Source organism: Galeopterus variegatus, unplaced genomic scaffold (assembly GCF_000696425.1).
Source record: "Galeopterus variegatus unplaced genomic scaffold, G_variegatus-3.0.2 Scaffold1913, whole genome shotgun sequence".
NCBI lineage: Eukaryota > Metazoa > Chordata > Mammalia > Dermoptera > Cynocephalidae > Galeopterus > Galeopterus variegatus.
This window is the reverse complement of record NW_007728024.1, coordinates 271,375-293,869: the sequence shown is the minus strand read 5'-3', so window position 1 is coordinate 293,869 and position 22,495 is coordinate 271,375. Positions and strand designations below refer to the sequence as shown.

Sequence of the window (22,495 nt, the reverse complement as noted above, 5' to 3'; positions counted from 1 at the left end):
ATAGAGAACATTTAATTTTTTCAAAAAATTTTTTGGATTTTTAATGTACATGAAAATATATAATATATATTCTGTGTGTGTTTATGTATTATACTGAAAAATAAATTATCAGGCATTTCTAAATTAGCAAGTTAAAATCACATATACTTTTTTAAGAGAGTGAAGCTTTATGTCCTTAAACAGGAAATGAATGGGCCAAAATCTTCTCATTCTGTCCAACTGGAAATGAGAGGTATGTTAAGTCAAATGAGATTAAAAAATAACTAAAGCCTATTCTCCATAAAAGAGAATATAAATGTTATACATCCTTTTATTACAGAACATTTTTTTAAAAAATTGTTTGAGGAGAGAAAAGGTTTAAGAGGTAATTACATATAATTTTAAATAGGATTCCTTTTAATTTTATATTTATACTTCTCAAAAAAATAGCTTTAGCAGGTTACTAAATAAATCATGATCTTTACATTGTTTTACTTCAAAGATTTAGCTAACCTTAAGAATAAACCAAACTAATACTATGTTTCAAAACTGTATTTCAAAAAAATATAGGGCCAGCCCGGTGGCGCACTGCTATAGTGCGCCGCTTGGGAAGCGCGGTGGCGCTCCCGCCGAGGGTTCGGATCCCACATACAGACCAGCCGCTCACTGGCTGAGCGAGGTGCGGGGGCAACGCCGAGGTTTGCGATCCCGTTGCCGGTCCCGGCCCGGTATGGGCGCGACACTGAGGGTTGCGATCCGTTGCCGGCCACGAAAAAAGACAAAAAGGAAAAAATATATATATAAAGAAATGGGCAGATGATGGTACTTAAAAGATTGCATTTCAAATTTAGCATTTTTTTGAAAGGGGGAAAGCATATTATGCCATATTGTCTATAAATACTTACTAAATAAATAAACATGGTTCACCTGATGTTTTTAAAATCTTTTAAGCTGATTAAATCACAAACATTGTTTTAGGAAAAACAAGGATAGGGTTTTAAATATTTATAAATTATGATAATAATAATAAAAACTTTTCAGTATCTTCAGTGGCTATTTATTTGGGGGTTTAAAAGCGAAAAAACAAAAAGTGTCATCAAAGCACTGTATGTTTTAGCCTTAATATTTTAAACAGTAATATATTAGGAGACACTATACCTATTAATAGCATGAAAGTATTTCACATCAGAGTGTCAGCAGGACCTCCTTCTCTCTGGTGACTCTAGGGGAGTATCTATTCCTTTCCACTTTCAGCTTCTGGTGGCTGTCAACATACCTTGGTTTGTGCCTGCATCACTGCAGTCTTCAAGGCCAGCATCTTCACATCTCTTTCTGCTCCATCTCCATATTGTCACCTTCTCCTGTGTATCTGAATTCTCCTTTAAACTTTTTCCCAGCTTTACTGAGGTATAATTGACAAATTAACATTGTATACATTGAATTAGATCCGAATGTATTCTTCTCTTCTGTTTCTTATAAGGACACTTGTGACTGCATTTAGGGTCCACCCAGATAATCCAGGATAATCTTCCCATCTCAAGATCCTTATCTGCAAAATTCTCTTTTTCAAATAAGGTAACATTTACAGATTCCAGGGATTAGGACCTGATATCCTGGGGACCGCTATTCAGCCTGCCTCAGAGATTTTTACACAGAGATCATCCTGTAAAGTTGTTAACTCAATTTGCTTTTTATTTGAGCCTACCACAGGATCAGACTTCAGATTTATTTTCAAGAAATGTCAATTCTGCTGCTGAATGAGATGAGGTTTTGTTTTAGGGCCGTCATAGAAGCTTTCTGATTTCTTGCCTGGACCTTGGGCTGTGAAGGGCCTCAGTTTCATTACTTTCTTTCTCCAAGTTTTCTAGCTGATTTAGAGCCCATCAGTGAAAACCCATGTATTGCTATTTCCAATAAAATGTATCAGCAACTACTTGATCACCCGAAGCCTTACCTTGAGACACTTGTAGGTGTCTACAGGTAAAAATTTAAGTAACTTTTACCTCTGCATGATGAACTACCAGTGTCTCCTTTACAGATGGTAATAGGGTCATTAATGGTTTTCAATCTAGTCAGATTAGAAAAATGATTCCAGATTGCTGTCTTTTTGTTTCTGTTACCCTGGAACCACATAGTACCAATAATTGTGTCAGGTAGGAGCCAATCAGGGAAACGGAATCCTTCACTATTATGGAATAAGGGATTTATAACAGGATTAAGACCTTTCCCAGTTGTAGGAGAAACATGGGAAGTAAAGATCAAAGAAGAGGATGTTGGAGGATTACTGAAAAGTCACCAAGCAACCTTTCTGAAACACTGGTGTGAGTCAAAAAGTCAGAGCTTTCAAAGGAATCTAGGAAGCCAGCCATGTCCTGTCAGAGGGGGACCATGCAGTGGAGCTGGGGGAAAAGTTTATGGAAAGCTGTTAACTCTGTGTTGCTGTCTTTCTGTGTTCATAGTCAAGAATCTGGTGGAAGGCTGGGCCTACTGTTGCTCAGTAGAGTCAGCAATTGGAAAGAAGAGTGGATCTAGAGCAGGGAAGAATGAGGGTAAACTGGAACAGGCCAGCAGCCCTGTTTTTATCTCATCACATTTAAACCTGACAATTGTCAGAGAGTAATGGCTCTTGCTTCACTTCTACCTTCTAAATCTTGTGTAGATTTTGTTTAGCCAATTCTAACCCAGCACCCGTGCAGAGAAGGGGTTTTGGGGAAATGTGGTTTGAACTTAACTAAGTTAGCATAGTATAGTGCAGGTAACTGTAATTTCCCCATAATATTTTCCTATTAAACTCTACATTCTCCTGTTATAGCAGTTTACACACTTATACTATTCTTGGTTATATGAATAATATATGTCTTCCATTCTAGAGAGTAAATTCCATGAGAAACAGACTGTCTTGTTCATTATTGTGTCCCCAGTGCTCATCATTAAGTAAGAGTGTCTTAAATACTTGATGGCTGATTGAGAGTTGTATGATACCTGTATTTTTTATATCTGCCCCTAGTCTCCTTAGTCTTGAACCTTTACTAATGATTAGTGCCTATGAAACTTACCTGGCTTTTACACTAGTCTCTGTTCTTTGTAGGATATCTTTAACGCTTGCCTTTAGCTGTAAGTGGTGGGAAATGACCATAGCAGAAAGTGGTAGAGCAGAATAGCAAGGGGGTAGAGGAATGGGAGAGAGAAGGAGTACATTTTTGCATGGCATCATACTTTGGAAGGGGATCTTAGAGTTATACTTATTAGGTAATTTTGTTTTCTGAATCACCAAGAGTACAACAATACTGAAAAATTTTTGTCTAAAAGTTAGAATGTAAATAATTTTATATTTGTATAGTTGAAGAAATATCTGAATACTATTGATTTTACTTGAATGTAGGAATGAAAATTCTGCAGTCTGTGAAAGAGCAAGTTAAAAATTGACTGTTCTGTAACTTACAGGTGATTCTATCTTACGTAAACAGACACTTGACAGCTTCAGGAAGAAAGGAAAGAAGAAACAATGAAAAGTTGTTTAACTTAGAATGTAATAGGAACCTGTAGTTGGTAAAGAGTTGGTTAGCAAGTGTTATTGAGCAAGAGTTTGCTTTTCTTAGTCATTTAAGAGTGAAATAATTTAGTGGAGTTTATTGTTTCTGTCATAAAAACGAAATTGATTATATCGATAGTGTAAATTACTTTCTACTCATATTTCTTTCACTAATACAAAAAGTAAGATTTTTGGATTTTACACAGGACTATTTTGGATTTGAAGGATAGCATATTGTTGCTCTTTTTTTGAGTACTGTACCTACTTCTGAGGTAGTCAGAATATACATAAATGCCAGTGTCAGAAATCATCAGTGGTGATAAATTTTACTTGTCATTATTTAGCACATAACTACAAGTTATAGTTTTAAAGCTTTGGCATCATGGAAGATAATGGACAAAAAATTGCAACTGAACTCAGCATTTCTGTAAGTATTTACTTTTTCCATTTTTTCCCCTTTTCTTTCTTTTGGGGGGGCAGCTGGCCAGTATGGGGAACTGAACCCTTGACCTTGGTGTTACAAGGCTATGCTCTAACCAGCTGAGCTAACCGACCAGCCCAGTATTTACTTTTTCTGTTCGTTCATTTGGAAAAACCATAAAAGGTTTGTTTTTATACCAATAGTTGTTTCTGACTAGTGTTTAATGTGACTTATATTTGCATAGCACTTTATAGCTTGTGTTTTCACACATACTGTATTATGTCTTAACCTCTAGTAGACTATTATATTGTAACAAGGAAATATATTTTGAACTAGTGCTTAGAAAATGTAAATATAGCTGACTCTAAAAATCATAACAGATACTTAGCTTTTTGGTTTTACAATAAAAAGAAAATTGATCTGCAGAATATCTTAGATACTTAGTAGTTTTTTAAAAAGTATATAAATATTACAGTTGTAAAACATTGACTAAACAGTTTTTTAGGACTTTTAGTGGCTGAAAACATCAGCAAAATACAGATATTGTCTCAGAATGGTATGCTTCATACACAGAACTAAAGATTATGTAGACTATATATTGGTAAGCCACTGAAAATAAGTCCATAGCCATACTCATTTTCAGATTTACCTACAAAGAACTAGTCTATATTTGAAAAGATGACTAGAAATCATTAGTATATGGTGTTTTGAATATTTTAGAACTTAGTGCATATCTGTAATGCAAATAATGGTATAAACAACTAATTTCTCAGTAATCGTGATTAATTTGGGGATGGTTCTGGTGGTAGTGGCGTGCGTTAATGATGCATATACATTATGTAAGGTATATTTTTAAAAATATTTAAAGCATGTAAAATATATGAGAATTGGCTGACAAAGCTTTGTAAAGCAAGGATTTTTTGGGTGCTACTTAATGAAAATGAGGGGTGTGTGATTAGCATATCAAATGTATTTAAATTATAGCTTCTAGTATATTTGAAAAAACTTTTTTTTCTTAAAAATATTAAATAATTATTGGGAATGTCTTTGAACTTGAAATAAGCTTACTAGTATTTTTTGTATAAAATGCAAAAGTAAATTCTAACCAAGCCATCATCTGAACTCATCAAATACAAGTGAATGAAGTATAGATGAATGAAGTCTTGTTGTACATTTCCCCCCCAAGAGGTGAAAAGAGATTTTAAAATATTAAAACCCAACTTTGTAAATATCAGACATCCAACAATTCAGAGGAAAAGTGGTGATTAGGAAGCAAGTACAAGATCTATTAGGGTGATTAACCAAACCCTGAAATATTCCCTGTGTATAAGGTTGTAAAGGATTTTTAGAAGTACTAGCAGTGTGATTGCTATATTAAATCAGTGTGATTGTAGTATATATACTCATGCACAAACATTACAATTATATATTGTTATTGTAATATACAGTAATTACTGTATGTTATGCATTACTATCTAGGTAAAGTTCACAATTTAAAAATTCAGATGAAACTTAGATGAAAAAATTGACATTAGATTAAGATAATTTGTGTGTGTGTGTGTGTGTGTGTGTGTGTGTGTTTTAGATGGAAGAGACCTGAGAAATCATATAAAATATTACATTCTTGAAAAATTGTGGTTTATATAGTATTTAGGGGCTACTTGTTGAAAAATTTTAAAATTTCATAAAAAGGAAAAGAAAAAGATTCTAAATGCTCATTAGTAGGAGAAAGGGTAAATAAAAGGTCCACTCATTTGATGAACATTATAGAATTGTTAATAGCAATGAACTAGGTCTATATATCAACACAGATGGCAACGCAATGCTTACTAAAACAAGAAAGATGCCAAATAATGCATACAGTTTGATGCTATGTATGTATATTAAAATATTTAGGGCTTATATCTATATACATGTATAAAATTTTTTTAAAAGTAGACTGGAAATGTATACTCTGAATCATGATAAATTCTTCTGGGGGAGAAGGAAAGGAATAGGATTTAAAGTTGTGGATTAAAGAGGACTTTGACATTAGTTGTAATGTTTTATTCCTTAAAAGGAGGAAAGATAAGCAAATGTGACAACATTGATGCTCATTAACTCTGAGTGGTGGAATTATGGATGTATTTTATATTCTTGTGTTCTTGTTATATTACTATATTTTTAAATTCCATTTTTCTCCCTCAGGAAAAATATATTATTTCTTGGGAGAACGTTGAACTTTGTGTCCACAAGAATTTATTTTTTATATAACTACGAAGTCCAAAAGATTGTTGAAGTCTTTTTGGTGGGAATATGAAATGGTCTAGGTACTTTATTCTTCCTGTGCTACTAAAGTCCTGGGGCTTTAGGGATTTCCAAAAAACTGAAATAAGTAAAGAAAAATTATTGTTAGAAACTATACCAAAGTATCATTGAATGTCTTTGACTGGTGGGATGATGGTTCAAAATTTTACTTATTAATATAATTTTAAATTTTCTACATTTTCCTCATTAAGAATATCCTACCTTTTAAAGTAAATAAAGTATAAATGCTGTTTTTAAAAACAGATGAACAAAAACAAAGAAAAGCCATCAGAATGATGCAGTGTGGTTTACCTAGTAATTAGGAAGAATGCATTTTTTCAGGTCTTAGGTGTTAAGGTTTAAGTAGGGCATCTAAGTATCCTGACTCTTCTGCTATAAATCTGATATCCTTACTCACCCTAGGTGGGGTCAGGGAGCTTAGTAACCAGGCTCCTTAAAGGAATGGCAGGCAGTAATTTGTTCACTGGTTTTTGACAATATATCATAAAAACATAAGGTCTTTGACAGTAAATTGAATGAGGCTATATCTGTGAAAGAACCTAGCACAGATTCTTCTTGATTATTCATCTGTAAGATTCTTAAAGGAAATTTTTTTTTTTTAAAAGATGACCGGTAAGGGGATCTTAACCCTTGACTTGGTGTTGTCAGCACCACGCTCACCCAGTGAGCTAACCGGCCATCCCTATATGGGATCCGAACCTGTGGCCTTAGTTTTATCAGCACTGCACTCTACCGAGTGAGCCACGGGCTGGCCCCTTAAAGGAAATTTTTATGTGGCAAATAATAATGTGGAAACAAGAGGATTCATTACAACTGAAAGGATAAAAGGGATATTAGGTTGTAAGAGAAAAAAAAGTAGAAAGGACTGAAATTAAATCTTAAATGTGAAATTGTTTTAAGTGTGTTTTCAGTTAGAATGGGAAAATATTGCAGACTTTCAAATGAGGAAACAATATTAATCTTATACATTGTAGAAGTGGAACATAATCTTTGTTCTGGCCGATTTTTGTATTTATGGATTTGCTGTGCATTTATAGTTTGTTTTAAGTAAGTAAACTTAATAGTTTTATCAATGTGGTATTCCAAAACCAAACTGTGTGTTTTTACAAATACTAATATCTTGATTATCTTCATTTTGAGTTTATTCTGCCCTTAGGTGGAATAGCAAATTAAATTGTAAGTCTTTAAATGTAATCTGGTACAAATGACCATTTATTTGCAAATATTCTACTTTCCAACTTTTAAAAAAACATACATTATAAGAGACTGAGAGCATTAATAAGAACTGTATTATCATGGTGAATATATATATGGATGTTGTATATTATGTTTGGAAATAGAAAAGCATAACTGTAAAAGTATACCCTAGCTTAGAAACTGACCTTTAAATTTTCATTGAAAATAAGTTAGAGAATCGCTGTTATAATAGGAAACTTATGGTTTTGGTTGCACAGAATAAACAAAAGACTTCCTTGAACAGATTTGAAATCATTGTTTGACATTTTCCAGGCCTATGGTAAATATAAGTTGCTGGCGACTTAACTCTCTTTCCATATAGAGATAAGGGCACCAGGATGTCCTGGAATTTTACAGTAGCATGTAGTGGGAGCCAGGGAACCCACTATTTAACTGTATAAGCTGATATTTCCAATTACTAGTTACATGACCTTGAACAAGTCATCTAACTTCTCTATTCACTATTTTCTTAATTTTTAAAATGAAGAGATTATATTAGATGGTTTCTAAAGCATTGTCCACCTCTAAAATGCTGTAATTTTATTTCACATTAGGGCTTTTTTGCTATTGCAGATTCACAAAAGTGAGACAGATGGTTGATAAAGAAGTCTATATATTCTTTTCTCTAAGTTTGATCCTCTGTGTGTAACAAAGAGAAATATTCAATTTTTTTCTCTGGAATTCAAATGAAATGCTTAAGATCATTTTTTTATAATTATGTATATGTTTTAAATAGTGAATATATATGTTTCACCATTTAAAAAATTCATTCTCATATTCATGGTGCTGCTCTGTTCAGCTGAGGGTAGGAATTGCTAAATTTAGCAAGCTAGACTTGGTGTCTTTGAGAATAGGTCTCTCTGTAACCATGGTACTAAGCCTAGTATAGGCTGTAAATAATGATTATTGAATCTGTTTGAATATTTTATATGCTATTATAATAATTAGGAGTTAAGGAAAGGAAGGATCATATATGAGGGTACTTCAAAAAGTTCGTGGGGAAATGGAATTAAAATATAATATTAATCTTTCCATAAACTTTTTGAAGACCCCTCATATCTAGAACCATAAAAGGTAGCTTGGCTGTGAGAACTCTAAAGAGATACACTATAAACAGGATTTATATTCAAAGAATTTGAGGTGGGAGATGGAATCATCGAAAGGATAGAGGTGGGGTGAAGAAAGACTAACAAAATGTCCATTAATTCAAAGAAATCAGAACCAAAACCAAAGCTATGAGGAAAGCCTGGTGAGGAATGCTACTATTTAGTATGTTCTCAATCTTTAATTTTTTAAATCAACTTTATAGAGTTATAATTTACTTGCAATAAAATGTACCCATTTTAAGCGTACAATTTAGTGAGTTCTGATAAATGAGTATAATATAACCACTACCACATTCTTCGCTGAATATTTCCATCACCACCAAAAATTATTTTCTATCCCTTTGCATTCAACCCTCAACCCCAGCCCATGGGCACAACCATAAATTTGCACCTGTCACTACAGATTAGTTTTGCCTTTTCTAGAATTTCATATAGAGGGAATTATATAATACATATTGTTTTACTTAAATTTTTTTGCTCAGTATATTTTTTGAGATTTTTCTGATGTTTTAGTGAGTATTAGTATTTCGCCCATTTTTATTGCTGAATAGTATTCCATGGTATGGCTATATCACAATATGTTCAGTAATTCACCTTTTGATGGGCATTTGGGTTATCTTATTTCTGTCTTTTACAAATAAAGCTCTTATGAATATTCATAGTGTGGACATATGTTTTTGAATTTCTTGGGTACACTTAAGAGTGGAATTGCTTGGTCATGTGAAAAGATTATGTTGTTGTTTTCTTTTAATGAGAAACTACCAAACTTTTTCAAAGCGAATATACCACTTTACGTTTCCACTACAATGTTGAGAGCTCTATTTGCATTAAATCCTCCCCAGTACTTGGAAGCATCAGTTTTTTAAGATTAGCTATTTTAATATGTGTACAGTGGTATCTTATTGTGATTTTAATTTGTGTTTCTCTAATGATGATGTTGAACACCTTTTCATATGCCTTTAAGCTATTTATTTGTCTTTATTGGTGAAATATCTTTTGTCTATTTTTATTTTATTTCATTTTATTTATTTATTTATTTGGTGGCTGGCTGGTATGGGGAGCTGAAATCTTTTGCTTATTTTTAAATTGGGTTGTTTGACTTCCACTTATTGTGTTATGAGAGTTCTGTATATATTCTGAATAGAATGCCATTGTCAGATATATGTATTGAGAATATTTTCTCTCATGACGTGGTTTGCCTTTCCATATTATTTTCATAGTATCTTTGGAAGAGAAGTTTTTAATTTTGATGACCAGTTTACCTATTTTTAAAATTTATGGTTTGTGCTTTTTATATCCTAAGAAATCTTTGTTTATCTTTACATGGTCATGATTTTCTCCTATGCTTCCCCCCCCCCCATAATTTTCCTTTTATTGGGGAGTAATTTTTCTCAGGTCTCTGCACCAAGGATCTCCTATGCTTTTTTACTGAATATTTATAGTTTTAGCTTCTATGCTAGGTCTGTGACTTATTTCTAGTTAATATTTGTTGTGAGGCAGTTAAGGATAAAGGTTCATTTTTTAAAAAATACATATCTCATTATTTCAGAACTACTATTGACCTTTCTCTTTGGTGCCTTTGGTAAAAATCATCTGACCAAATATGTATGGTGCAATGGACTGAATATTTGTGTACTTCCCCCCAAATTCATAGGTTAAAATTTTAACCCCCAATGTGGGATGGTATTAGGAACTAGGGCCTTTGGGAGGTAATTAGGTCATGAGAGTGGAGCCCTTATGAATGTGACTGATGCGTTTATAAAAAGAGACCCCACAAAACACTCTCTCTGCTCTCTGCTATGTGAAGATACAATGTGAAGACAGCCATCTGTGAATTTAGAAGAAGCACCTCACCAGAACCTGACCATAATGGCACCCTGATCTTGGACTTCCGGCCCCCAGAACTATGAAAAATAAATTTATGTTGTTTATAAGCCGCCCAGTCTATGGTACTTTGTTATAGCAGCCCAAACTGGCTAGCACACATGGATGTCATTCCGGACTGCATTCTGTTCCATTGATCTGTATTTCTGTCCTTATGTCAATACCAGTCTTGATTACTATAGCTTTATAATAAGTCTGGAAGTTTGGTAGTTTAACTCCTTCAATTTTGTTCTTCCTTTTCAAAATTGTTTTCATTGTCTAGGTCCTTTGTATTTCCATATGAATTTTAAAATCAGCTTGCCAGTTTCTACCAAAAAGCCTGTAGGAATTTTGATTAGGAGTGAATTGAATCTTTTGATCAATTTGAGGCAAAGATTGTGATCTTGGGTGGGGAAGCAGTCAGCTGACCACACACTCTGTATTAAGTCCTTCCTTAAAGAACTGGGTGGAGCATCTCCATGTCTGCCAATTATGGTGGTTAATAGTGTTGTTCAGACCTGATTTTTTTTTTTTTTTTTGTCTAATTGTTCTATTAATTACTGAGAAAGTTGGGTTAATTAAGACTGGATTTACCTGTTTTTCCTTTAGTTCTGTTAGTTTTTGCTTTATGTATTTTGAAGCTATGATTTTAGGCACATAAACCATTTATAACGGTATGTCTTCCTGATATATTGACCCTTTATCATTATGAAATGTCCTTCCTAGATTCTAGAAATAGTTCTTATGCAATGTTTTGCCTGATATTAATATAGCCCCTCCAATTTTTAGTTATTTTTCTCATGGTATATATTTTTCCATCATTTTACTATTTTTTTTTTTTCCTTTTTGTCTTTTTTGGTGACCGGCAACGGATCGCAACCCTCAGTGTTGCGCCCGTACCGGACCGGGACCAGCAACGGGATCGCAACCCTCGGTGTTGCTCCCGCACCTCGCTCAGCCAGTGAGCGGCCGGTCTGTATGTGGGATCCGAACCCTCGGCGGGAGCGCCGCCATGCTTCCCAAGCGGTGCACTGTAGCGGTGTGCCACTGGGCCGGCTCCTTCATCATTTTACTTTTTAACCTATTTGTGTCTCTATATTTAAAGTAAGTCTCTTAGAGTAATACTAAATTACTTTAGGAAAAATACAGGAACTTTGCAACTACTATCATTAGGTGAAGCTGGATGAAGGGTATGAGAACTCCTGTACTATTTTTTTTAACTTCTATGTGAGTGTAAGATTATTTCAAGAGCGTTCATAATTGCTTGTTGCTACATTTTTGTGATAGCTTCTTTGAAATTCTTTTCTGATAATTCTGGCATTTGTGTCATCTCTGCATGTTTGTCCTTACTCATTCAAGCTGAGATTTTTTTCTTGTTTTGGGGATGAGTATGTTCATTTTGGCTTATATTCTGGACATTTTGAGTATTCTCATTATGAGACTCTGGTTCCTACTTAAATCTTACATGTTAGTAGACAGCCACGGGTGAGGGAGGAAGGATACCACCTCTTTGTTGACATTTGCCTTGTGCCCTGTGGTCTCTGTGGCTGCAGGTTCTTGTTAGAGGGGGAAGGGACAGCACTTTTGCTCCCATTGGTGCAGGGCGGGGATGTTCAGCAAGGCTCAATCCTACAGATTACACAGAATCCAGTTGAAAAGGTTCTGGCCTGCAGGACTGCTGTCTTTTCAGTCCTTTGGTTAGAGAGAGTGGGTTTTTCTTGAGGCTTTTTGTTGTTGTTCTATGCCTGTTGGCAGTTGCAGGTTGTGAGCTACTGTAGCACCCAGGGTGGGATACATAGATGGCAAAACATCTCCAGGGAATTCATTGCTGAGGCATCCCTCAAGACCTGAGGTCTCTAGCCATTTTACCTTATTTTCTTCACCTTTCAGAGTCTTTCTGGTAGTTGCATTTTGTCCTTGGTATAAGGTTTTTGGTTGTAATTAGCAGGAAGAATAGAGTGGAATGAGCTTATTCCATCTTGTCTGGAACCAGAAGTCTCTTGTTTTTTAATATATTAGTTTCTGTGTCTTATCATTTTATTTATTTGCCCTGTTTATTTTGTTTTTCAGGCACATGAAGATAAAACAATGTCTGCCAACCTAAAATACTTGTCCTTGGGAATTTTGGTCTTTCAGACTACCAGTTTGGTTCTGACAATGCGTTATTCTAGGACTTTAAAAGAGGAGGGACCTCGTTATCTATCTTCTACAGCAGTGGTTGTTGCTGAACTTTTGAAGATAATGGCCTGCATTCTATTAGTCTACAAAGATAGCAGTGGGTATCTAGGTTTTTGTTTTTAATCAGTGCAATTTATTTAATTTACATATATATGTAAGTATATACTGGTAACTACACATTTGTATTCTTGCATTATGTAATGCCCTAGTATTAAGAATATTTCAATGTATTTTAAATTTTATTAATTCAGCTTTAGTCTAGAAAAAAGGAATTTTATTGTAATCTATATCATGATTCATGTCTTCTAGTTAATGCTGTAAATATGAAACATAGTTTCTTGCATTTATAATAATTTGAGAATAAGAGTAATTCTATAATTCTGTGACCATTAGAATTTTAGAGGAGTCATAATATTTTTTTACTAAAGTAAAGGCTTTTTATTTAATTTGCTGCATTGATTAGTTCAGCAGTGACTGATTTGACATAGTTTCTTAAAACAATTTTATTGAGTTATAATTCACTCATTTAAAGTGTATAATTCAATGGTTTTTTGGTATATTTTGTTTTTAATTTTTTTAAATTATGCTAAAATATATATACATAACATTTGCCATTTTAACCTTTTTTAGTGTACAATTCATTGGCATTAATTATACCCACGATGTTGTACAACCATTACCATTATCCATTTCCTGAACTTTTTTATCACTCCAAACAGAAACTCTGTAACAATAACAACTTTTAATTCTCCCTTACCCCCAATCCCAGTAACCTCTAATTTTTGTCTATGAATTTGCCTATTCTAGATATTTCATATAAGTAGAATCTTATAATATTTGTTTTTTTTATGTCTGGCTTATTTCACTTAGTATAATGTTTTCAAGGTTTATCCATGTTGTAACATGTATCAGAACTTTATTCTTTTTTACGGATGTATTAAGTTTGAGACCACCTATAGGAGTATTTTGTTGTATGGATATACTACATTTTGTTTATTCATTCATGTGATGATGGATACTTGGGTTGTTTCCACCTTTTGGCTATTGTGAATAATGCTGGGATGAACAATGAATAATGCTGTAAAAGATGCACACGTATCTATCTGTTCAAGCCCTGCTTTCATTTCTTTTGGGTATATATTCATGAGTGGAATTGCTGGGTCATATGGTTATACTGCGTTTAACTTTTTAAGGAACTGTCAAATTGTCTTCCTCAACAATACACCATTTTACATTTTCACCAGCAATGTACAAGTGTTCTAGTTTCTTCACATCCTCACCAAAGTTTGTTATTTCCTTTCTTTTTTTTAATTATAGCCATTCTAGTAGGTATGAAGTGGTATCTCATGGTGGTTTTGACTTGTATTTTTCTAATGACTAATGATGATGACTTTTCATGTGCTTATTGGCCATTTGTATATCTTCTTTTGAAGTACCTCTGATATGACTTGCTAATAGATTGGATATGTAAAGGTCAGAAAGAAGGAGGAATCTACTTTGAGGAGTAATTCCTAGCTTTTTAGATTAAGTTACTGGATGAATGGGTGCTGCAATAAATGATATACAGAAGATAAATTTGGAGGAAAATTAGGAGTTCTCTTTGGGATGTTAAGTTTGAGACCACCTATAGGTATTGCAATTGAGATGTCAAAGAGTAGATTATATGAATATGGAGGTCAGGGATTTGTCAGCTCATATATTGCTTTTAAAGTCAAGGATTGGATGAGATAACCTAGTATATGCTAGAAGAGAAGAAGGCCAAAGACTGAGCTTTGTACTATTCCCAATATTTTTTTGAGGTCAGAGTCAGGAAGAGGAACATCAAAAGAAGACTGTGAAGGATTCGCCAGCAGCATAAAAAGAAAACATGAAAATATAATAGGAAAGCTGAGAAAGTAGTGTTTTTGCCACTAAGGTCTAGATGAAAAGAAGTATCTAATGCATTTAATATTATGGAGCCAAAGATACCTTTGATGTGAATAGTTGCATTCAGAGATATGATAAAACCAACTTTCAGTGAACTGAAGCACACACACAAAAATAAATTCAAAGTGGATTAAAGATTGACATTTAAAGAGCAAAACTTTAAGACTGATATTATACATATATATATGTTTTCATCCATGGTTCTGGCTCCCCCTGCCTTTCTGTCTTAGAACTGGACTTAAAGAAATGCTCTGACCTACCTTGTCTGATTGTAGGTGACCCCCACTTTAGGAGGGGTCCTGCCCCATACCCAAGAGAAGGGAATTCTGCAGAGAGGCCAAGAAGAATCTGAACAAACAGGCCTTGCTGGGTTTCACCACTTTCTATTAAAATTAGGTCATACCCTTTTTGTCCAATCACATTTCTGCTTGGTTGTCTATGCTTCAGTCATGCCTATGTAATGAAGCGTCCATGAAAACCCAAGAGTACAGGGTGTAGAGAGCTTCTGGGTAGCCGAACACATGGAGGTTACTGGAGGGTGATGTGCCTGGGGAGGGCATGGAAGCTCTGTTCCCCTTTTCCCACACCTCGCCTTATGCTACTCTTCATCTGTATCCTTTGTAATATCCTCTGTAATAAATTGGTAAATGTGTTTCCGTGAGTTCTGTGAGCTGCTCAAGCAAATTAATAGAGCCTAAAGACGAAGGAGGGGATCATGGAAACCCTGATTTATAGCTGGTCGGTCAGAAGTTACAGAGACTTAGGCTTGTGACCAGCATCTGAATTGGGGGACAGTCTTGGACTGAACCCTCAACCGGGATCTGACACCATCTACCAGTAGATAGTGTTAGGATTTAATTGAATAGGAGGACACCTAGCTGGTGTCCACTACAGAATTGCTTGCTTCCTGGTGGGGAGAAATTTTCATGCATTTGGTCACAGAAGTCTGTTTTGATGATTGTTGCTGAATAAGAGTATAGGAAAAACAGTTGTGTTTTCTGTATATGTTCAGAAAGACCTTGGTACTGTGAATGATTTCAAACAAGGTACAAAAAGGGCTGGCCAGTTAGCTCAGTTGGTTAGAGCATGGTCCTGATAATGCCAAGATCTAAGGTTTGATCCCAGTACCGGCCAGCTGCCAAAAAATTTAAAAAAGATACAAAAAGCACAAATAAGCCATTATAGAAAAAATAGATAATTTGAGGTCCATTAAACATCTATATATCAAACAAAGTGAGAAGACAAGCCACAGATTGAGAGACAATATTTACATTGCATGTAACCACCAATAATTAATAGCCATTAAGGCTAGATTCACATATAGTCAAAATTTACTTTGAACATTGTTTAAATCATGTATAAAATTCAGCATAATATTGTTCTCAGTGTGTCTGTCACTACCAGTCTTTCTATCATTAGTGGAACAGGGCATGTATTTGAGCATCTGAGGAAGAATACTGTAAATGAAAACTCAAAAATATAACCAAAAAGGACAAATAATAAATATCTACATTCTGGGCCGGCCCGGTGGCGCACTGCTACCGTGCGCCGCTTGGGAGTGCGACGGCGCTCCCGCCGAGGGTTCGGATCCCACATACAGACCGGCCGCTCACTGGCTGAGCGAGGTGCAGGGGCAGCGCCGAGGGTTGCGATCCCGTTGCTGGTCCCGGTCCAGTCCGGGCGCAACACTGAGGGTTGCGATCCGTTGCCGGTCACGAAAAAAGACAAAAAGGAAAAAAGGAAAAATAAAAAAATAAATATCTACATTCTGTCAAAAAAAAAAAAAAAAAGCCAGAATTACAAAGAACTCTTACAACTCAGTAAGAAAAAAATACGACTCAATAGAAAAGGGAGCAAAGGATATAAATAGGCAATTCACATAAGAGGAAACCTGAATGGCCAATAAATTATAAAAAGATTCTGAACCTCACTAGCAATCAGGGAAATCACATTAAAACCAGAAGACACAATTTCACTTTCCTCAGACTGGCAAAAATAAAAAGTCTAACAATAACAGGAAGTGGTAAAAATGTGGAACAAGACCTTCCCTAAAGTGCTGGTAAGAAAAATATGTGACAGGATTAATTATTTTAAAATTTAATTTAAAAAAATAATATTTTAGTTTTTTTCTGGTAAAACTAAGAAAAATCTTTCAGTATCTTTTTTTTTAATGTATGTTTTTTGGTGGCTGGCCAGTATGGAGATCCAAACCCTTGACCTTGGTTTTATGAGCACCATGCTCTAACCAAGTGATCTAACCTGCCAGACCAAAAGTTTTTATCACTTTTTGTTTTCTGGTAACTTATTTTAGTTAACACTTTTTTGACTTCTTTTGAGGTAAGGAAAGGGTTTGTATCAGGTAGCAATATTTGAAGGTTTTTGTTTTTCATTTCCATAATCAAAAATGAAACTTTTCATGATAAAAGTGTTCCTATTTTATATTGGAAGAGAAAATCACCTACAAAGTGTCATTGTTGGCAAAATAGGGTTCCTTAGAATTTCTCTTGTCTTGAGGGGTTTTTATATCTTTTAAAGTTCTTTGGACATTTTTTGTGACTGATACTGTAGGTTGGCTACCTCAGAGTTCATTTCCAATCTCTTTTGTCCCTTTCCTAGCTCTAATATGGGGGAAATAAAGGAAAAGTCTCAATTTACCAACTCCCTTGCTACTAGGGGTAGCTATGTAACACTGTTCTGGTCAATGAGAGTCAAGAAGATGCCTTTTAGTCTATTTCTTCTTCCTCCTTCTTGCTGCCTGAAACAAGAACCAGAGATGCAGCAATCATTTGATGACCTTTTTTCCAATAATCATGTAGACAACAAATGAAAAGTATGGAGGTAACAAGCCAATATATATAGAGAGAGTCAGCCTGGGTCCCTAAGCTGCTGTAAAAGCTTTGAATCTGGACTCAGGCTTTGTCAGACAAATCCCTATGGGACTGAGCTAGTGTTAGTTTTTCTTTTGTTTACAGCCAAACCCACTCCCTAACTGATTTACCTTCTTTTTATAATTAAAGTCTTCTCAATTGTTAATTGGCATGAATGGCTGCTGATAAATGGAATACATAAGATATAAGTTCTTTTATAATGTTGCTACAGTAAAATAAGAACACTTGGTTAACAAATTAATACTTTGAGCTTTTGGTTATCATAAATACGTATGTGTATATATGTGTGTTCATATATATGTATGTAGATACACATATAATCAATTTGATTTTATATTAGAATGAAGGAATATAAGGATATGCTCTTAATATTCTACCTTATGATATTTATCACTTGAAGAATTAGCATTATACAGATATATTTTAAACCTAAAAGTATCTTAACATATAGCTTTTTTCACAGGTGAGAAAACTGAGGTCTTGAGAGTTACTTAATCACTGATTTTTCCCATTTTGTGTGTTTTTTCCCAGAATGTAGTCTAAGAGCATTGAATCGAGTACTACATGATGAAATTCTAAATAAACCCACGGAAACACTTAAACTTGCTATTCCATCAGGGATATATACTCTTCAGAATAATTTACTCTATGTGGCACTGTCAAATCTAGATGCAGCTACTTATCAGGTATTTAAAATACATTTCTAATAGTCCTTTTAAGGAAGAAAGAAATAATAATATTGCTGTTTTCTTTTTCAGGTCACATATCAGTTGAAAATTCTTACGACAGCATTATTTTCTGTGTCTATGCTTAGTAAAAAATTAGGTGTGTACCAGTGGCTCTCCCTAGTAATTTTGATGACAGGAGTTGCTTTTGTACAGGTAACTATTAACGATAAGTATACCTTTCATTTTAATCATAAATAAGTTTCAAAACCTTATTTATTTTGCATGGAGAATATAGTTCTATTATTTGTTGAAGTAAATGTTTAATCCTCACAATCGACATTTTTTGAGGATTTCCTTTGTGCAAGATATTATATTGGGACTGTAAGTGATATAAATAAATAAATAAAAATAAAATGATCTGACCTAAAGAAATGAACAATCTAGTTAGGGAAATAAGACACTGCACATAAAACAAAGCTGGTTTTTACTGGATATCTAGAACATTTGAGATAATTAACCACTCCCTTCTTACTGTCTGTCAGCTTCCCTGATACCATTCTTTCTAATCTAATGATTAGATTAGAAAGATATCTAATGATTTTTTATCAGCTTCCTTAATGTCCATATTGGTTTTCTTCATGGGCTCCTCTTCCTTTCCATATTGGGATTGCTTGTAGACTTGTTATTTCTTCTAAGTTATGTCCATATTTTTGGAGATTTCATTCATTCTGTAGGTTTTTATTAACATTTATCTGTTGGGCCGACCCCATGGCTCACTCTGGAGAGTGCGGCGCTGGGAGCGCAGCGGCGCTCCCACCACGGGTTCGGATCCTATATAGGGATGGCCGGTGCGCTCACTGGCTGAGCGCGGCACAGCCGACACCAAGCCAAGGGTTGCGATCCCCTTACCAGTCACACACACACAAAAAACATTTATCTGTTGGGCCGACCCCATGGCTCACTCTGGAGAGTGCGGCGCTGGGAGCGCAGCGGCGCTCCCACCACGGGTTCGGATCCTATATAGGGATGGCCGGTGCGCTCACTGGCTGAGCGCGGCACAGCCGACACCAAGCCAAGGGTTGCGATCCCCTTACCAGTCACACACACACAAAAAACATTTATATGTTGATGACTCCTCAATTCATGTCATCAGCTCTAGTTATCACCTGTAGTTTCAGATTTGTGTATCTAAAAACCTTTTGGATATCTTTGCTTGGTTGTTCAATAGGCCTTATAATCTTGGCATATCTAAAATTAAACTTTACCTTTTCCCCACCAAACCTGTTGTTGTTTCTATTTTTTCCAATCATTATTTACTCAACCTGGGAACTTAGACTCTTTCTTCTCCTGTACATCCAGTCAATCAGTAAGACCTTACTGATTCTACTTTCTAATACTTTTTTTTTCCTTGTCTGTCTCTCTACTATCACTTCCCCAGTTCATGCTTGCCTTGTTTCTCATGTGGTCTTTTCTTCCTGATTTTTTTATTCTTGTCTTACTCACCTCCCAAAATCCAGACTCCACTTAGCACTGTGGTCTATCTGAAAACAAATTCAATCATGTCGCTTTCCTGCTATCCAGAGGATCCCCATCACATTCCCAAAAAGTGTTTTATGTATGAGGATACTTCAAAAAGTCCATGATAAAATTGAATAAAAAGATAATACAAATCTTTCCATGAACTTTTTGAAGACCCCTCATATATCTTGAAGAAATATTTTTAATATTTATTTTAAATGGGTTTTATAAAAATGTAACTGGCATATCAAACCTATATTTTCATAGATATTACTCAGGGGAAGCTAAAGTAGGTATTTGTATTAGTCCATTTTTGTGTTGCTATAACAGAATACCTGAGACTGGGTAATATATAAAGAACAGAGGTCTATTTGGCTTATGATTCTGGGACAGCTGCGTCTAGTGCAAACCTCAGGCTGCTTCTACTCATGGCGGAAAGTGGCAGGCAGCTGGCAGGTACAAGCAGATCACATGGCGAGAGGAAGCGAGAGAGAGAGAGAGAGAGAGAGGGGAGGTGCCAGGGTCTTTTAAACAACCAGCTCTGGCGGGAACTAATAGAGTGAGAACTCACTCAGGCCCCAGGAGAGCATTAGTCCATTCATGAGGGATCCGCTCACATGACTCAAACAGCTCCCAACACTGCTACATTGGGGATCAGATTTCCACATGAGTTTTGGTGGGGACAACATGTCCAAACTCTATCAGTATTGTTTCAAAAAGTGAGGTATTTTAAATTAGAATATCAAGTACTTAATAGTTCAGGTGGAACATAGGTTTGACAAAAACACATAGATGATAGGCAAATAACTGAAGCTTGAGGGACCTACAGGATGAATCCCAGAATGGTTATTATGACACACTGGACCTTGTGTTATGTACCTATTGCTCCAGGCTAATTTCTGCTGCTCCACATTTCTCACTCTGAATTTCTACAACTGAACTGCTTAGAGAGGATGTTTTGTGCATCTGTGCAATCATGCCTGCAGTGCCTACTCCTCTTTTTTTTTTGCCTGGCTAACGCCTACTCATTCGTTAAGACTCAGTTATTACCTCTACCAGAATATCTTTCTAACATCCCAGGCTGAGCATTTATCCTTTTTTCTCTGTTTCTATAGTACTTTGTAGATATCTTTTCCATAGTACTGTATATTAAAGTTAAGTGCTTATTTGTATGTCTATCTTTACCACTACAACTTAAGATCCTGGAAGGCAGCAGCTGTGTTTTTCACTGCTCTTTTCATTTCTAGTGCCTTATTAGCAAGATTTAAACAGAGTTTAAGATCAGGAAAGACAAATGACATTTGTTTTTACATGATTAGTTGTCAACTGATTTTATACACCTTAGTACAAGTCACTTGGGAAAGCTTCAGGGAAGAGGTGTGATTAAAATTAGGTTTTGAAAGATAATAGTTATAATGAAACCTGAATATTGAACACTTATATCCCAGGCTCCCCACTCAGTGCTCATCCTGTATTATTTCATGTAATACCTAACTATTTAAGGTGGATATTATTCTTTCCAACTTACAGAAGAATTGAGGCTCAGAGAGGTTAACTAAATTGCTGAAGATCACAGATCTAGGTATGGCAGAACCAGAATTAAAACTCCTTAAAACTTTTCCCACTCTTTGTGTTTTGGTAGGTTTGAAGTACCAGAAAAAGCATTACAGAAAAAGGGATATTAAAAAAAAAATTTTTTTTTAATGTGCAGCTGTGGATAAGCAAAACATAGGTTAAGGAATGATAATAAACGTCTTTGAGGAACAAAGGATTGACAAAAGATGTGGTAAAAGATTGAATTACAAAATACAGATTGGTACCAAGTTATATGTGGTCTTCAGTACTGAGGTAGAAGCTTAGACTTGATTGCTTTAAGCTATAAGACCTCTCTGGAGATTTGCAAGGGAGTGAGGCATATCAGAGAAATCCTATAGGCATGCAAGGCCAATTGGTGGGGAGGAAGACCGGAGGAATGGAGAACAGGCAGAAAGCATGATAGGACCTAAACTGGCCAGTTAGTTGGATTGCAGTATCCCAAAGCAGCGATATAAGAATTGTTATGAGGGAAGAATCATTATGAGTTTGAAACTAATAAATATCATAGGGAATGGAGATCAAGAAGATTAAAAAACTTAGGTTTGAATGGTGGCATTTTAATAGAAATAAAGGCATTCGAGGTATATTGTTTTGGAGAGGGATGAGTAAATTTTAGTCACATTGACTTTAAGGAAATAACAAGCTTCTGGACAGCAGCATTGAAATCATAGATGAGCTCAGAAGAGATATTAGTACTAATGTCTGTCAACTCTCTAGGCTAAAGGGAATTGGTATAAACTATGCTATAGAGCCGCATTGTCTAATGAAATGTAAAATATTTATTATTCTTAGGGTATTTTTTGAAATTAAAAAATTTGTAATAGTAATATATATTATCACTGTAGGAAAAAAATATCAAATGATTCTAAGATTTTTTTTTCAAAAGCTCTCTGTAATTCCCAAGATTGATGTTTGTTGCATTTTTATCTTATGGTCTAAGAGTGGGTTCTTAATATGTACTTTATAAAATATTATAGGAATTAAACTTCAATTTTACTTTTATTTTTATTCAGTGGCCCTCAGATTCTCAAGAGCTTGATTCTAAGGAACATTCAGCTGGCTCTCAGTTTGTAGGTCTCATGGCAGTTCTCACAGCATGTTTTTCAAGTGGCTTTGCTGGGGTTTACTTTGAGAAAATCTTAAAAGAAACAAAACAATCGGTGTGGATAAGAAACATTCAGCTTGGTAAGTTTTAAATGTTTTAGAGTTATTTTAAAAAGTAATTATATTGTTATATTTAAAGATTTCTGTACATCTTTAAACAAATAAGCCTTGCA

At 35.0% G+C, this 22,495-nt stretch overlaps 1 protein-coding gene across 2 annotated transcripts in view; it reads left to right on the top strand.

The window, feature by feature from the left end:
* The window catches only part of SLC35A3 (solute carrier family 35 (UDP-N-acetylglucosamine (UDP-GlcNAc) transporter), member A3), a 41,004-nt gene that overhangs the window by 4,525 nt on the left and 13,984 nt on the right, over positions 1 to 22,495 (top strand). For both annotated transcript variants that reach the window (XM_008579572.1, XM_008579573.1), the window contains exons 2-5: positions 12,515 to 12,719; positions 17,968 to 18,122; positions 18,195 to 18,317; positions 22,232 to 22,403. In XM_008579572.1, coding sequence (XP_008577794.1) covers positions 12,533 to 12,719; positions 17,968 to 18,122; positions 18,195 to 18,317; positions 22,232 to 22,403 — 637 coding nt within the window. In that variant the 5' untranslated portion in view covers positions 12,515 to 12,532. The remainder of the gene's footprint in view (positions 1 to 12,514; positions 12,720 to 17,967; positions 18,123 to 18,194; positions 18,318 to 22,231; positions 22,404 to 22,495) is intronic.